The sequence below is a fragment of the Bos indicus x Bos taurus genome, chromosome 23 (genome assembly GCF_003369695.1).
Source record: "Bos indicus x Bos taurus breed Angus x Brahman F1 hybrid chromosome 23, Bos_hybrid_MaternalHap_v2.0, whole genome shotgun sequence".
In the NCBI taxonomy this organism is placed as follows: Eukaryota; Metazoa; Chordata; class Mammalia; order Artiodactyla; family Bovidae; genus Bos; species Bos indicus x Bos taurus.
In genome coordinates this window covers 8,840,867-8,857,577 of record NC_040098.1, presented here as the reverse complement: position 1 = coordinate 8,857,577, position 16,711 = coordinate 8,840,867, and the positions used below count along the sequence as shown (strand labels likewise).

At 60.1% G+C, this 16,711-nt stretch overlaps 1 protein-coding gene across 1 annotated transcript in view; it reads right to left on the bottom strand.

Moving 5' to 3' along the window:
- The window catches only part of ITPR3 (inositol 1,4,5-trisphosphate receptor type 3), a 68,058-nt gene that overhangs the window by 8,935 nt on the left and 42,412 nt on the right, over window positions 1-16,711 (bottom strand). Inside the window, exons 22-46 of the mRNA XM_027523947.1 lie at window positions 16,360-16,559; window positions 14,210-14,339; window positions 13,649-13,706; window positions 12,330-12,495; window positions 10,838-11,002; window positions 10,691-10,765; window positions 10,176-10,301; window positions 8,989-9,111; window positions 8,709-8,909; window positions 7,530-7,781; window positions 7,198-7,323; window positions 6,962-7,087; window positions 5,575-5,695; window positions 4,877-5,067; window positions 4,153-4,301; window positions 3,906-4,014; window positions 3,532-3,622; window positions 3,257-3,426; window positions 2,015-2,189; window positions 1,695-1,879; window positions 1,173-1,373; window positions 917-1,027; window positions 391-486; window positions 170-271; window positions 6-92 (exon numbers count right to left, since the gene is read on the bottom strand). Coding sequence (XP_027379748.1) covers window positions 6-92; window positions 170-271; window positions 391-486; window positions 917-1,027; window positions 1,173-1,373; window positions 1,695-1,879; window positions 2,015-2,189; window positions 3,257-3,426; window positions 3,532-3,622; window positions 3,906-4,014; window positions 4,153-4,301; window positions 4,877-5,067; window positions 5,575-5,695; window positions 6,962-7,087; window positions 7,198-7,323; window positions 7,530-7,781; window positions 8,709-8,909; window positions 8,989-9,111; window positions 10,176-10,301; window positions 10,691-10,765; window positions 10,838-11,002; window positions 12,330-12,495; window positions 13,649-13,706; window positions 14,210-14,339; window positions 16,360-16,559 — 3,536 coding nt within the window. The remainder of the gene's footprint in view (window positions 1-5; window positions 93-169; window positions 272-390; window positions 487-916; window positions 1,028-1,172; window positions 1,374-1,694; window positions 1,880-2,014; window positions 2,190-3,256; window positions 3,427-3,531; window positions 3,623-3,905; window positions 4,015-4,152; window positions 4,302-4,876; window positions 5,068-5,574; window positions 5,696-6,961; window positions 7,088-7,197; window positions 7,324-7,529; window positions 7,782-8,708; window positions 8,910-8,988; window positions 9,112-10,175; window positions 10,302-10,690; window positions 10,766-10,837; window positions 11,003-12,329; window positions 12,496-13,648; window positions 13,707-14,209; window positions 14,340-16,359; window positions 16,560-16,711) is intronic.

The window sequence follows — 16,711 nt, the reverse complement described above, 5'->3', positions numbered from 1 at the left end:
CCCACCATGGAAGAGATGCCCTCGGCCTCCTCCTCCTGGATGCGCTTCACAGGCTTCAGGAGGTGCTGCAGCTGCTTGTTGTGCCTGGAGAGCTGGGAGGGCAGCAGAGTCATGGGTAGTGGTCGAGGGGTGGGTCCAGCTGCCAGGGGTCGTGGGGTGGGGCTGGTACCTGCAGCGCCAGGATGTAGATGTTGTGCCCCACTTCACGGGGGCTCACGTCTGAGTTCTCACGCTCCTCTTCCTGCAGGTAGGCCTTCTTGATGACGTCCACCTGGCGGGGCAGAGCCTGCTGAGTGCCCTCTTCTTGGGGCGCAGGGAGGGCTGGGCCCTGACAGCCAGCCCAGCACCCACCTGGGCCACCGCCCCACCTGACCGCCAGCCCAGCCTCACCAGCTCCTGGGGCCGCAGGCTGATGAGGATGCGCTCGGCGTTTTCACTGTCGTGCCGGCTCTCCATCAGAGCCAGGAGCAGCTTGGAGGCATTGTCCTGGGGTGGGAAGACAGGCCACAGTTTGAGGGCCCCCAACCCCTTCACTGACTATTCTATAACAGTCTCTTTGCCCACAAGTCTCATGGCCTTCTTGTACCCCACTGACTCCCAGGGCTTGCTGAGAAGGGTGCTGTGTATCCAGTCCACCTTCCCCCACTGTGGCAAGCACACCCACGCCCATACAGCAGACATGGATACGGAGGCCCTCGGATAAATCCAGAGCATGTCCGCTTCTAGAGCAAGTGTACATCCAGCACATCTGCTCACACGTGCACTCGTGTGCACAATAAACATGCATACATCACACACCTGCACGTCACCCATGCTTACACACATGATATCCACACGGCACACATACAGAAAGCTAACATCACACACACCAGCACGCACACCTACTCGTGCTCACATGGGCTGCCCCGGGCCCCACCTTGAGTTGCAGCACCAGGTCCATACGGTACTTGCATAGGGGGCTGATGTCATTGAGAATCAGCGCGGTGATGATGTCTATGCCGTTGGACTCGTGCGTCACGATGCAGGTCTGGTGGGAGGCAGGGGTGGGGATGACACGGGGCCCTAGGCCTTTCAGAACCCGTGGCAGCCCCAAGGGCTTGGGCCTGCCTCCTGCCCGGCCTGCTCTGTCCTCCCCCAGGTCCGCGCAACCACACGCGGCTCCCATGGCTCACCTGGTTCTCGTGGCAGGGACCCTGACAGTACTCGGTGAGGGTCTCCAGGGTCTGGATGACGAGGCCCACGTTGTCCTCATTGATGTAGAGCCCCAGCAGCCCCAGGCCGCCCGTAGTGCTGCCGCACATGATGTCCAGGAACTGCAGCGTCTCGCACACCAGGTTGTAGTTTGTCTTATTGTTCTGGCAGCGCAGGAAGTTCTGCAGAGCATGGAGAGGGACGTGCATGGCGCCGCTGCAGCACGGAGGGAAGGCCTGCCTGGGGACCACGATCACGCCGGCGGCAGGGATGGGGGCCTCGCCGGCCTTGGAGCCACACGCCGTGGTAGCCAGGCCTGACACCAGGCGCAGAGTATGGGCATGTTTCGGGAGGAGGGGCAGGGTACAGGGAAGGGCAGGGCGCAGGGAGGGGAGGGGATGGGTACCTGGGGCGGAGCGGGGGCGGAGTGGGGCGCAGGGAGGTGGGGCTCGGGGAAGGGCGGGGCCTGGGGCAGGGAGTGGCGGGGCGGGGCGGGGCCACACCTGCAGGTCCCGGTTGTGGTTCTCACACAGCAGCTGCAGAAAGCGCAGTATGGGCTGCATGATGAGCACGGACGTGCCCATCTCGTTGCTCTGCACGCGTTCGCCCACCTCGTGCCCCCGGCGCAGGCTGGGGCCCAACGCATAGCGGGATGAGGAGCTGGGCATCGAGAAGGAGGCCACGCGGCCTGCGGGGTGAGGCCTGGTGAGGCTGGGGCTGCTGGGAGCGCTCATACCCTCACCCTCACCCTCCATTCCCACGCTCACAACTCGGCCCTTGTCTCCCGCCCCAGCCCACATCCCTGGGGCCCCCTGAGCCTGACCTTTGGAGGTGGGGTCTGCCTGCTCACGGTCCTCACGCGGCTGGCTGCCCAGGTCGCTCATGTTGACGGCCACCGTGGACTTGGTCTCCTGCTGGGCTCGCTTCATGCGGTCGTGCAGCACCTTGAAGAAGCGCTCTGACTTCTTGTCGCTCGTCATCAGGTTGTAGAAGGATTTCTGGGGTGAACGGGGAGATGGAGGGGCAGGGCGCCTCAGCACTGGGCCTGGGTGCAGTCGGGGGAGACAGAGACCTCCCAGTGCCCTGTGCCTAAGGCCAGGGTGGGGACAGTCGAGACCAGAAAAGGTAGAGGGGGAGGGCTAGCGACCGCCATGTGGGAGGCCTGTACGAGCTTCCTGCCCACTGGCACCTGCTCTGGCTCCCCATCAGTTCCCCACACAGCAGCCAGAGGGGTCATTCTGAAGTCCAAGTCACGTCCCTTCTCTGCTCAAAACCCTGCAGCTACCTCATCTCCCCAGAGGCAAGCCCAGGCCCAAGGGGGCCACGAGGCCATGTGATGACCTGCCACCCCCCTGACCCCAGCGCCTACCACCCCTCCCCCACCCCCTCTGGCCACAGGAGCACTTCCCCTTCATAGCTTCCGCAGCCTGCTCTGCCTCCTGCTCCCTGCCCCACTTCTCCACGTGCTCACTTCCAGGTCCTCATTCCAACGTTCCCCTCCCAGGGGCCTTCCCGATGACTCCTCCTAAGACTCCCCTGGCCTGGCACTCCCGAAGCCCCTTCCTGCATTATCGCCATCCAGCATGCTCTCAGTATCACATGGGGACTGCAGGTAGGGACTCCTGTCCCCACGAGGATACAAGCACTAAGGGAACATAGGTTCTGGCTCTTTTGTCCTAGAGCCGAGAACACTGCCAGGCACACAGAAGGCACTCACTCAACAGAGACTTATCAGAATGAATGAACAAATAAGTGAACAGAGATAAGACCATCACAGAGGGCTTTTGGAGAAAGCAGGCTTTTAGTTGGATACCAAAGGCTAAGGAGCATGTGGGAGGGCAGGGAAGGAGGCCTGAGCAGAGGCTGAGAGGCAAGAACGGTGGACATAATTGGGGCAGAGATGTGGGCAACAGGCCCAGGCAGGGATGGAGCAGGGCAGGGGTGTAGGATGGAAAAGGGCCACGTGACACGGAGCAGACACGGGAGGCAGAGCCACCGAGTAGTTGGACTGGCACTGCCCACTGGGGCTGGATGCCCGCCCACAGGGCCTCAGCGAGTGGCACACCTGAATCTCGGTGTTGCCGCCGTCCAGCAGGCGGATGGCCAGGCCGATGCTCTCCTGGAAGATCTTCTCATTCTTGGTGCTGGTGATGAGGTCACACACCAGCTTGGTGGCCCCCTCCTTGTCCAGCCGGCACTGAGTGGCTGCGATTGCTGACCAGTCTTGGTCCAGGCCTGGAGGCGGGGAACTCGCTTAGGGAGGAGCGTGGAGGGAGGGTAAGGAAGGGCCTGGGGTGAACTGGCTCCCCAGAGGCCTAGCTGGGGGGAAGCAGGACTGACCGGTGCCCATGGGGTCCGGGAGGTCCCCCCTCGAGCTGGACTTCCGGTTCTGGAGGTAGTTTTGTAGCAGCATCTTGCGCAGCTGGTTGCCCTGCAGGGAAGGGAGCGAGGCCCATGGCAGCCCATCTCACCCTTTACCATCCAGCCTAGCAGTCCTGGCCCTGAGCCCCCGTGGCCAGGCCCGCCCGGCGCCCAGCCCCCCGGGCACTCACCCTTTACCATCCAGCCCGGCGGTCCTGGCCCTGAGCCCCCGTGGCCAGGCCTGCCCGGCGCCCAGCCCCCCGGGCACTCACCCTTTACCATCCAGCCCGGCGGTCCTGGCCCTGAGCCCCCGTGGCCAGGCCCGCCTGGCGCCCGGCCCCCCGGGCACTCACCCGGTCCCCATACTTGGTCTTCTTCAGCAGCATCTGCTGCAGCGTCCTTAGCACCTTGACGCACAGCTTCTCCTCCGACTCCATGAGGTCCTTGGTGTGCTGGATCAGCCTGGCCGCAGCAGAGGGGGCCGTGCTCGGGGCAGCCCCTTACCACCCGCGCGGTCACCGCCCCCAACCCCCCAGGCCTTCCCCACCCCGGGCCGCTGTGCCCCTGTGCCTCCGGGCCCTGGGTCAGCATCGCACTCACTTGGACAGGAAGCCCCCGCTCTCGCAGCGCTGGTAGGCGTCACTGCCCTCCAGGAAGAGCAGCTCGGGCCAGTGCAGGACATCCACCAGCACGGACAGCTCGGCCTGCACCAGGGGCCTCAGCCGCTCCTCCAGGGCAGTGATGATGTCCTGCGGTGGGCAAGGCGGGGTCACCGCTGGGTGAGCTGCAGGCCGCCCAGGCCCAAGAGATAACCAGGGCGTGACCACCATTCCCCAGCACCAAAGGGCCCCGCAGACTGACCGCCCTCATCTGAAGGCCCTGGGCCCGCAGAGCCGCCGGGCACAGAGCGGGACGCCTGGTTGCTCGGAGCCCCCGTCACACCCTGGCGTTTCCCCCAGCCCCTCCTCTAGCTCTGTGCGGACCTGGGCAAGCCCCTCGCCCTCTCTGGGCCTCAGTCTTCTGCCACAGGAGGACAGTAACCCACCACGCCCCGTCTGGAAGCCAGTAAGAATGTACAGGGTGAGACAGAAACATGAAGGTGCTATCTCAAGCAAGAGGTGTCCCAGCCCTCTTGGTGAGCGCCAACCCTGGAATGGAGCCCCTGCTCCGGGTGGCCCCCAGGATGGGACAAGCTAGCCAGCTCCCTCCGGGAAGTGGACAGTCCAGAAAGGGGAGTGGACAGTCCAGAAAGGACGGGAGGAGCACAGGACGCAGCCCGAGCACAGGCCCGTCCAGAAGCAGCCCCGCCGCAGCGCCCGCCCACCTGCAGCTTCTCGATGATGTTCTTGTAGTCCCACTGGTTGGCAGTGGGCATGACACGGGGGAAGGCCCGCGTGGCCGTCTTGTAGTTGGAGGCATTCCGCTGGGCGGCAGCCACACAGCTGGCACCACTGCTGAGCAGCGAGCTGATGTGGGCATCCAAGTCCATGGGCAGCGAGATGGCCCGGCCCTTGGCTGAGAGGAGAGGGGTCGGGGCGCTGGAGGGCTGGCGGGGGCTCAGCCAAAAGGGCCAGGCTCAGGGGGGCAGGGCTGAGGATGCTGGGGCCCCCACACTGGTCCCCACTTGGACTGAGGTGCCCTCTTCCCTTTGGGGGATAAAAAGAGGGAGTTCCTGCCTCTTTGTTTCCACCCTGGCTCCACGCGGACCCCTCCCCTCCACTCTACCCACCTCTCTAACAACCTACAGCCTCCCTCCTGCCTGAGACCATTTGTAAGCCCACAAAACTGTGCTTGGGGATATCCCCCAGCACTCTCCTCTGGGGAACTGACTCAGAGCAGAAAACAGCTTCTCTGGATTGCCAGATGCCAGTCAGACACCAGGAAGGGCTTACTGAGCACCACCCAGGAGCAGCTGACAAACGAACTTGGGGATTAGGTATTTACTGGGAGGGCAGGCGTCCCTGGGGCGGAGGCAGGGGAGGGGAGTGGTGCTGGGGGCTGCCCAGCGCCCCGGACACTCACCCACCATGGCGAGGGTCCGGATGCAGGCCTCCACGGAGCCCTTGTGCTGCTGCTGCAGCCACGGACACTCGAGCAGCCGCATGGTGGACTGCAGCAGCTGTACCACGATCGTCTGGTGCGTCTGCAAGAGGCAATGTGCCTGATGCTACAGCCTGGCCCGTCCTCCTCCCTGGGCAGCCCCACATCCCGGGCCCAGGCCCACAGAGTCTGGGTGTGGGGAGAGGGACAGGACCACCAATAGCTACCATGGGCCTTTGTGCCAGTTGGAAAAAATCACCCCCTTTCCTCTCAGCAGTGCACAACCTGCCCAACTGTACATGGCAGCCCTGTGAGAACTCCCCACGGTCCGGGCCTGGGGCTTATAACTATTGCTGACCCTTTTCTTCCTTTAAAAAAATTTCCAATAAATTAAATGCTGTGGAAAGGGGAAATATTTACATGGCTCTAAACAAAAAGGTTATAAAAAGGAACACTTCGGGAATTCCCTGGCAGTCCAGTGGTTAGGACTCCTTGCTTTCACTGCTCAAGACCAGGGTTTGATCGCTGATTGGGGAACTAAGATCGCTCAAGTCACATGGCACAACCAAAATAAATAATGAAATAAAAATTTAAAAGGAATACTTCAGGGAGTCTTGCCCCCACCTGTGAACCTCTCACCCCACTCTCCCCATTCTCTGGCCTGTAGCTGATAAGAGACGAGGAAAATTGATACATATCACTTAAGTCCCAGAGGGGTCTGAGGGACCAAACCCATGTGTCAAGCCCATCCTGGCTGGGAGAGTGGGACCCAGCGCTTTCTTGCTACTCTAAGACACACTGTTCCTGCTCCACCCTCAGCCCCTCTACCTACAGGCAGCACTCTGACTGGTTTCCTGCATGTCCTTCCAGTGTTTATGAATTAGGTACCAGGCTCCTTCCTCAAGGGGCTCTGGGGCTGTGACCCGGCTCGAGTCTGAGGATTGACTGGGGGGCTGTGACTCTCAGAGCTCCAAGTGCAACACCTGTTCATAGCCTAGAGCCCTTCTGCAGAGGAGCAAGGCCAACTTGGAAGACTCTTCGCAGCCGACTCCCCTGCTTTGGCTCCGCCAGCCACTGTGGTAAGCATCACAGCTTGTCTTTGGTGCATAACGGCTGCCGGATGTCCCTGGCCACCCCAGGACCCAAGCAAGTCTAGGAATTCCTGATCTGTGGCAGTTCCCACTGTAATTACCGACCCACAGAAACTGCGAGATAAGGCATGTTTGTGGTTTGGGTGTAATTTGTTACACAGCATTGATAACTAATGCACGCGCATACCCGGCTGCTACATCTTCACGCACTACAAGAAAACGTGACTACGCACATTCTGGCTCTCCCCACTCCGAAGCTGCCAGCAGCTGGCGCTCACCTGCAGGGAGGTGCTGTTCTCAGAGAACGGGGAGCTGAAGAAGGCACTGATGGTGTCCAGCACGACGGTCAGCACGTACTTCTCCAGGGCGGGGTCAGCCAGGCGCTTCTCACGCTTGCTGCAAACCTGGGGTAGGAGAGACCGATGCCTGGGGACCTTTCCACTCGCCCCATGATGGAGGTGGCCGGGTCCCCCTCCAGGGGCCAGCTCGGGCCCACGCTCCCACAGGCACACACCCGAGCCATGTCCAGGGTGAAGTTCTCAAAGAGGGTCCAGATGTGGTTGCTGGTGTAGATCTCCTTCATCTCCACCTCCGTGTCCACGTAGCAGTGGTTCACGAAATTCACATAGGCCATTTTCACCTGCGCAGGCAGGACTTGGAGGTCAGGGCTCAGTAGCACCCAGCCCCAGCCCTGGCCAGGCTCTCCCTCTCGTGCTTCCGCCCGACCTCCCCCGGCTCCTCTGCCAGCCTCTCCTCCGCCTCCCCGCCTCCCAGCCCCGTCCCTTCCCTCCCTGAGCAGGACCGAGGGGCTGCCCCGGCCCGCCTCCCCCACACTTGCGTCCCCACCTCGGTGATGCAGTCCTCGTGTGTCACCACAGACACCACATCCTCCAGGGGCAGCAGGGACGTGCACTTGATCTCGGTGTATACATTCTTGCCCTCGGCACAGGCAGCCAGCAGGTCCACCAGGGAGATGTGGTACATGAGGGGGCTGTGGTCCTCCACGCCGTCACGGGCAGCCTTCATCATGTCCAGCAGGTGGGCCAGCGAGGCCTTGTCGTTGTAGAACACGACCACGTCGTCGCCTGCGTTGGTCAGCTGTGGGCAGGAAGAGGGCATGTCGGGCCCCTCGGTCCAGCAGGCCCAGGGCCCCAGCCCTCACCTGCCCTCCCCCGGGAAGGACTAGGGCTCTGAGCCCGGCCTGCACCCAACACGCAGGAAAACCCTCCCCGGCCTGAGTGTCTGGGGTTTCTTGGCCCTTGGCTGGTATCACAGACCCTCTGCCATGAGCTGGGACGTCGAACCCCAGACCCAGGAAGGACCTCCTTCCTCTCCTAAGGAAAGAAATCCCACTTGGGCTCGTCTCAGAGGCACCTCCGCCAGGAAGCCTGTCGTAAGCCCAACTCATGCTGTCCTCTCCTGTGCTTCCACCGCTGTAATTTAAACCCTCCAGAAGCTGCGTCCCTCTCATGTCAGCAATTCTGCTCTTCACAGTTAATATAACAATCGCAGTTGGGAATGAACCCCGCATGGCACTCCCGGACCCACTGCTCACTGAGTTCCTCATCTCCCTCTGGCATTTGCTCCTTTCTCTCCCTGCCCCTCCCCAGGCTGTAAGATGCTCCGGGGCAGAGAGCATGTCTGTTCCAGATTTAGGCTCAGCCCCACATTCTTCTTTACTGAGCACCTACTATGCGCCAGACCCCGGGGCCCTGGCAACACGCACAAAGGCTGTGCCCCGGCCCTGCTGCGGCTCCTGCCCGCGGAGCTCGTCCTGGAGTGGTCTCCCCAGGGGTACACGGCGTCTGGCACGCAGCAGGTGCGCCATGATTTGTAAGTCAACAACGATGCATAACACATGAAGAACGAGTGTCTGCGCTCTCAGGCCTCGGATCTGAATTCTACCAGGCACCTGAGCTCCCACAGGCCCAGCTCTGTTCGGCCGCAGCCTGAGTTCTGCTCCACCAGCGTCTCAGTCCTGTCCCCGTGTCCCCCCGGCAGCCCGGCGCCCCCGCGCGCCCTCACCTCGGTCATGATCATGTCCTGGCACTTCTTGACGTACTTGCCCTCGGCCTTGATGACGGTGTGCAGGAAGTCCAGGTACTGCACGTGGCGCCCGTGCGTGGCCAGCAGGTGCACGAAGTGCTGCAGGACGGGCTCCCCGATCTCGGAGCAGAGCTGGTAGTTGTTCAGGAAGATGTGCTGCATGGTCTCCGCCTCCAGCAGCTGCGGGCGGGCGGGGCGGCCGTCAGAGAGGGGGGTCTGGCGCTCGCCCCCAACCCGCCGCCCGACCCCGTGCCCTCACCCCTGGCGTCAGGAAGAGGTGCAGGTGCTTGTGTAGCAGGGCCTGGTTGCCGGGGTTCCCCGCGCAGAACTTCTGCAGGAACTGGTGTGTGTAGCGCAGGATCTCCATCATCTTGGCATCGCCCTACATGCGGAGAGCAGGGGAGAGGGTGCCCAGGCCAGGCCCAGTGTGGGGGTGGGTCAGGGCTCAGCCCTGGGACCCCAAGGTGGCCAAGGTGGGTCAGGAGACGGAGATGTGGGAGGAACTGAGGGTCAGAGCCTGAGATGAGGATGGAGTCGGGGAGCAAGGCTAAGGGGTCAAGTCAGGTGAACACTGAGGGGGTGTCAGAGCCCTGGGGTGAACCTGGGGGCGGATCAAGATCACGATGAGTCATAGGAAGGGGTCTATGGTTGAGATGAAGCTATGTTTGGAGTCAGGGGCCAGGGTGGGCTTGGGGACAACCAGGGTAAGGCTAGGGTGAAAACTCAAGTCGGGGGTCAAGGAAAGGCTGGGGTCAACGTAGGTCAGGGTAATGAAGCTTAAGGTCAAAGGTTAAATGAAGCCGAGGGTGGGCTTCCCTGGTGACTCAGTGGTAAGGAATCGACCTGCCCATGCAGGAGACATGGGTTGGATCCCTGATCAGGAAGATAACCACATGCCAAGGAGCAACTAAGCCTGCGCTCCACAACTACTGAGCCTGTGCTCTAGCGCGCGGGAGCCGCAACCACTGAAACCCAGTGCTGCAGCTACTGAAGTCAGAGCACCCTGGAGCCCGCGCTCCTCAACTAGAGAAGCCAAGCAACGAGAAGCCCGAGCAGCACTGCTAGAGAGTAGCCCCCACTCATGGCAACCAGAGAAAAGCCCACGCAGCAATGAAGACCCAGCACAGCCAAATTTTTTTTAAAAATTGTTTGTAAATGAAGCTGGAGTATGAGGATTAGCACAGAGAGGGAAATAGAAGCTAGGGTCAAGGTCATGAACCAGGGTGAGGCTGGAGTCAATTCAAGGTCCAAGTGGATCAGGATGAGGGGTGGAAGGTCAAAGGTCAAGAACAGTAAGACTGGGTTCAAGGGTCTCGGTATGTGGGGCAGGCCAAAGCAAAAGGTCAGGGTGAGGCAGGTCAGGTCGGCATCAAGGCTCAGTGTGTGGTTTGGGTTGGGTCCGGGTTCAGGGTGCAGCTGCCCTGGGGAGTCAGAGGTCGAGCTCACCTTGTCGTAGGGGATCTGCAGCAGGTCCAGCATGACCTTGTGGGCGTCCATGTTCTTGAGTAGCCGCTGCTGTTTCTTCCTCATCTGCTCCCCCACACCACACATCTTGTTCAGCCGCTCCAGGATCTGTGGGGTGGGGGCAGGGTGAACTCAGAGCCCCTGCCCACTTCCTCAGGCTTCCCCAGGGCCAACCACAGCAGAGCCGCGGCTCCCACGGGGCCAGGAAGAGGGAAGGGGGCCGCAGCCACAGAACCCGATCGTCGCGACAAGGCCGTGAGCACAAAAAGCTGATTCCACTCGCAAAAGTCAACAGAACAACTTGTCTGTGAAGTGGAATTTCACTAAACTCCTTCAGCTTTAAAATACTTCCATCTGGACCTTGGCAGGGCTGTGTTTAACACTCGGGGAATGCTGGAGGATTTCCTGCAAGCCAGCTGGAGTTGAGGCGGGAGAGGCGGCATGGGGCCTCCGGGGCAGGGGGCCCGCAGACCCACCCCCAGGACCCGGCCACTCACGCCCTTGACGATCTGGTAGTTCTCGCTGCTCTTCTCCCCAGGCGGATGCAGAAAGCCCTCCTCATCTGTGGGCCGCTGGGGGAACGGGGGAGCGGGGTCAGCCAGGCCCGGCCCCCAGGGCCCTGCCCTGCCCCACACCCCACGCACCTCCTTCTTGTCTTTAGCAGGGCCGGCCTCCCCCTCCTCGCCCTTGCTGGCGCCCTTCTTGTCCACCCACAGCTCCGACTTCTCCACCATGGTCCGCAGTCGGTCCAGCTCGGACTTGATCACCTTGTAGTTCTCCACGTCCTGGGCTGAGATCAGCAGCTGCACCTGAAGGTCGACCGCGAGCGTGCCTGGTGAGATGGGCACCCCCAAGTCCACGGCCTCGTAGAGACGCCCAGCACCTGCCCTGTCCAGGCCTCTGCTCCTGGCCTCTCCTCTCCACCCCTGCTCCTCTCCACCGAGCCAGATCCGACTTGGTGTTTATGGCTCTGCTCTAAGTCCACCGCCTCCAGGAAGCTTTCCCTGATTGGCCACAGACTTCCCTGCATCCCTGGTCATGAGCTATCTCATCACCTGGCTTCAGTTACTCACTGGCTCATGTCACATGCTGCTGTGGCCTGTCACCTGTTCACACAGAACAGAACAGGGCAGAGCAAAGCATACTGACATCACCGAGTGCTGGGACCTGAACCCTGACTCCGTCACCACCTCACTTGCTCTGGGTCAGTGGGTAAGGGAGGAAAGCTCCCCCGGGCCTCAATTGCCCGCATCTGTAAAGCAGGAATGAGAGTCGAAACCCCGCTGTCAGGCTGCTTGGAGAATTCCACGAATGCAAGCCCAGTGCTCAGCACCTGGTGCCTAGCGCACCTGTTAAACACCAGTGCCCTCTCACCGGGAGCTGTCAAGACTGCGTGACATCACAGCGACAAAGCCAGTCCCCTTGGTAAGAGATGACTTTGTGCCAGGCGTGATGCGAAATAGCAAAGGTGCCCATGGTAGAGTTCGCAATCTATAATATGCCGTTTGCCTCATAAGACATGACATAAGGCCTGGAGTCAGGCTGAGAGGAGATCAAAGTTGCCAAGACTCAAGGTGGTGTCACCTGCAAGGGGCTCAGCAAGGCCAAACCCCAGGGATGCATCTCAAGCTGCCCCATCCTTGTTTCCCCCCACCCAGCGCTCAGTGTGTGGCCAGGACCAGGTGACCCTCTGGCCCCCAGGAAGACCTCTCAGGCCTTCCTCCCCAAGGGCTGGGTGCTCCACTGGGGAAGAGGGGAGTACCTCCCTGAGGGCTGGGTGCTCCATCAGGGTGGGGGGGAGCACCTCCCCGAGGGCTGGGTGCTCATTGGGGAAGGGGGGAGAACCTCCCCGAGGGCTGGGTGCTCATTGGGGAAGGGGGGAGAACCTCCCCGAGGGCTGGGTGCTCCATCGGGGGAGGGGGGAGCACCTCCCCGAGGGCTGGGTGCTCCATCGGGGGAGGGGGGAGTACCTCCCCGAGGGCTGGGGGCTCCATCGGGGGAGGGGGGAGCACCTCCCCGAGGGCTGGGTGCTCCATCGGGGTGGGGGGGAGCACCTCCCCGAGGGCTGGGTGCTCCATCAGGGAAGGGGGAGCACCTCCTGAAGGCTGGGTGCTCCATCGGGGGAGGGGGGTGCACCTGCTTGAAGGTGTGCATGACCTCCTGGCGCTGGCTGAAGTGCTTGAAGAGCAGCTGCAGGGCCCCTGAGACCAGCGGGGCGTAGTCGTGCATGGTGAGGTGGATAAGCACGCGCAGCAGCATGCGGCCACCCTCGTCATCCACCTCCAGCATGCTGCTGGTCTTCCTGAGGGGAGGGGAGGGTGTGACGGTCAGGGGATACGCAGGCTCCCTGCCACCCGCCAGACAGCCAGGGCACCATGTCCCCCTGCTGACTTTGCAAAGAGCCACCAGTGTGAGCACCTTTGGGATCCCCGTGTCCCCTGAGGGCCACACGATGCCCCGCGGGGACGCAGCTAAGGCCAGGACTCCTCACAGGGGACCCACAGACCCCCCACAAGGGATTCATGAAAAGAGACTCAGGCCACAAACAGAGGCGAGGGGAAAGCTGATCTTTCTTTTCACCAACCTCTCACCAAAATGTAGTGTTTCCTTTGGTGAGAAAAATGAGCAATACCTGTGACTTTGTCACCAATAAAAAAAATCACTGATGCTTTCCCATCACTTCAGAGTTGTTACAGAAATTGCAAAATATCATTTACATTCATCAGGACTTCAAAGGAATGGTACTAATTACACCTCCGATGCGGATTGTTATTTCATGTGTTAATAAAGAAGCACGTATATAACTGTCACTTCAAACTTGTTTTCTCCAATATTTTGATAACTGCATCCCAATGCCACTGATTTCCTTTGCAATAACAATCCTATGCGTGTTACATTCTGAATTTTAAAATGCTACTCTAGGAATTCCCTGGCGGCCCAGTGGTTAGGACTCCTTGCTTTCACTGCAGAGGGCCTGAGTTCAATCACTGGCGGCAGAACTAAGATCCTGTAAGCCGTGCATCGTGCCAGAAATTAAAAAAAATAAAAACTCCATCGTAGGAAGGGAGCCAAAGGCTTCACCAGATGCCAAGGGTACGGCACAGAAGCAGCTCCTGGAGTGACGCCCACCCCCTCTGAAGAGCAGCCTGGCCTCCCTGCTGTGGACACAGGGATGCACCTCCAGCTACCTGGCCCAGGTCCTGACAAATAAACAGGCACAAACTGCCCCGAGTGGAGGCAGGGGGATGGCCAGAACGACACTGGGGCCCAAGGAGCCCCGGTATCACTGGGTTTAGGCAGGCAAGGGAGAGTCAGAGCACAAAGCTGGGGGACCTCTACCCCAGGGCCAGGTAAGGGTCTGCAGGAAGATTAACCCGAGGAGTGAAGGGTCTCCAGCCTGTATCCTCATCATCCACCAACCCCACCCACACCACCCCCCTCACCCCTGGCCTCACCCCACTCCAAACATGGCCTCCGCCTGCTCCCCAATGCGGTCCAGGTTCATGTTGGCGGCTGCAGGGAGTAAGAGGGGGCAGATGGAGGCTGTGTGCACGCAGGACAACAGGGAGCACAGGGAGAGGGAGCAGGGTGACACTGAGACCACCCTCGCCCCCACACTGGCTGGGCGGCGCCCCCTCTGCCTGCCTCTCCTGGGGTGGAGGCAGAACCGCCCAGAGCAGGGACCCGTGGGGCAGCCCACAGACCTGCAGGTGCCAGCGGGGTCCTGGCTGGGGGAGCTGGCCTGGCTCAGCCTCTCACTGACGATGGTCATGGGCAAGCCCCTGCCTCCCGAGGGCCTGTTTCCCCATTTAGGAACTGGAGGGGATGATCCCTGCCCTGCTCCCTCTCTGGGACAAGTAAGTGGGACAATGGGGAGGAAAGGCCCTTGCAGCCTGGGAAACGAGGGCAGGGCAGGGGTGCTGGCCAGAGGTGGCCCCAGACCGCAGCCCCTTGTGATGCATCAAGTCACGCAGCCTCAGCCTGCAGTTGGGGTGAAGGGAGGGGCAGGGGCTCACTGGTGGAGTCGAAGGCAGGGGCCGTGCCATCGGCCCCGCTGTCCTGCATGGGAAACACCTCCACGAACTCCTTCTTGAAGACGGACAGCAGGTAGGAGATGCGGTAATCCAGGCGGACATTGAGGATGAACTGGAGAAGGTGGGAGGATGGGGTGAGGATAGGTCTGAGGCCAAGCTCGCAGCAGGAGGAGTGAGGTGCCACCCCGGACGAGCCCTGGGGCTGGGAGGCCCTGCACAGAAGCTCAGGACTCCGTGGGCCGTCACAACCGAGGCAGTGAGACCCCTCTCCCCTGGGAATGCAAGCTGGCGCAGGCGCATGGAGGACTGTCTGGAGGGTCCTCAGAAAGCTACAAACAGAGCTGCCACATGATCCAGCAATCCCACTCCTGGGGATGCACCTGGACAAAACTGCAATTCAGAAAGATGCAGGCGCCTCTGTGTTCACAGCAGCCAAGACAAGGGGGCAACCTGAAGGCCCATCAACAGAGGGATGGATAGAGAAGGTGTGGGTATGTGTGGACGTGTGTGAGAGAGATGGAGTACTACTCAGCCATCAAAAAGAATGAAACGCCACCATTTGCAGCAACATGGATGGATGTAGACAGATATCATCGTACTAAATGAAGAAACTCAAGCAGACAAATAGCATATAATACCACTTAACTGTGGACACTAAAAAACACAAAGGAACCTACCTATGAGACAGAAGCAGACTCACAGACAGAACAGACTTGTGGTTGCCAGGGGGAGGGGAAGTGGGGGAGGGAGGGAGTGGGAGTTATATATATGCAACATAATATTATGTTATATAATACGTTATGTTACATGTATATTACATGTATATCATATATTATATTACATGTATTACAATGCATGTAATACATGTATATTACATGTATTACAATATAGTAGATGTAGATAATATATTATATATGTATATAATACATGGCAAACTATTATATGTAGAACAGACGAACCACAAGGTCCTACTGTATTGCATAGGGAACTACATTTACTATCTTGTGATAAGCCATAATAGAAAAATACATAAAAAGAATGTATATATGTACATATAACTGAATCATTTTGCTGCACAGCAGAAATTAATAACATTATAAATCAACTATACTTCAATAAAACATACAAAGAAAGACTCCTCCTCCCAGGGAAGTCCAGGGCGCCTGTCCCTGGCTCCTGCCCAACGGGTGGGGGTGGTACCTCCTCTCAGAACAAGGTAGACACCCCCCGTCCCGGCCCACTCAGTCGCTCCTTCCCAGGCTGGATGTGGACAGGGATAGGCAGGAAGCTCCCCAGATCCAGAGGACTGTGGTCCTCCCATCCCACTGTGTCAGACAGACCCTGGGCTTCCCAGGAAGCAAGGAATGTGGGGGAGCAGGGGAGGCCACTGCGGGGCGGGCTGAGGACACGAGTTTCAGGCTCATTTGATGCCTCGGTCCTCTATGTCAGGGGCACAGAGCCTCCAGCCATGCCCAGGACTTAGATCTGATAGCCCCCAGCCCCGGGAATGAGTCAGAAGCCCCCTTTTCTGACTCTCCTAAGCAGACCCTGCCCAGACGGGGTCCCCAGGAAGGTCACATCACCCTTCCCACCCCCTGGTGGCAGCACCACAAAAGCAAGGGTCCTTCTCCCTCCTCAGGACCTGTCAGCCCCTCCCCAAGTGCTGCTGGGGGCCTCAGACCAAGAAGAAGGCTGACTGTGTCCACCCCACCAGGAAATGGGCTCTCAAACCTCTAGCTCTGCCTCAAAGTCTGTGTGACTGCAGGAAAGTTCCTTCCCCACTTCCCTTTCCTTGCCTGTATGACGAGGGGACACAGCCAGACCTCAGTGCATACCAGGACCACCGGGAGGGCCTCTCACCACACAGACTGTGGGCCCCACCTACGGCATCTCTCATCCATAAATCTTGGACAGGGCCCAAGAACCTGCATTTCTAAGTCCCCAGGTGAGGCTGATGCTGCCGGCCAGCGAACCACACTTTTGAGAATCACTGGGCTAAACGGCTCCGTGTGGAGCCTCCCAGAATGAGATGCTTTGCTCTGAGGTGCTCACCTCACCAACCCACCCGGCCCTGCTCCCCGCCCCCCCCGGCCCCTTCCCAACACGCCCCGCCACACTCCTGGCCCCACCACCTGCAGTATTTCCAGGATCTTCAGCTTGGTCTCCATCACCACAATGTCTTCATTCTCCTCAAACTTGCTCCTGTCCAGCGGCTCAGGGGCACCGGCGCCAGCAGGCAAGCTGGGGCCACCAAAGACAGACTGCTTGCGGTTCAGCACCATGGTGGACATCATGTGCCCCACGCCCTGGATGGACCGCCGCACATTCTTGCCTGTGGGGTGGGGAGCGGGAAGGGGGTCACGGAGGGTGTATGAAGGGGCACCTGGTCTACCTGTGTCTCTGTCATCTGCAGGGCAAAGCCACCCTAAGGCAGGGGCAGGGCTAACCTAGGAAGACTTCCTGGGGGAGGGGAGCTATCCCAAA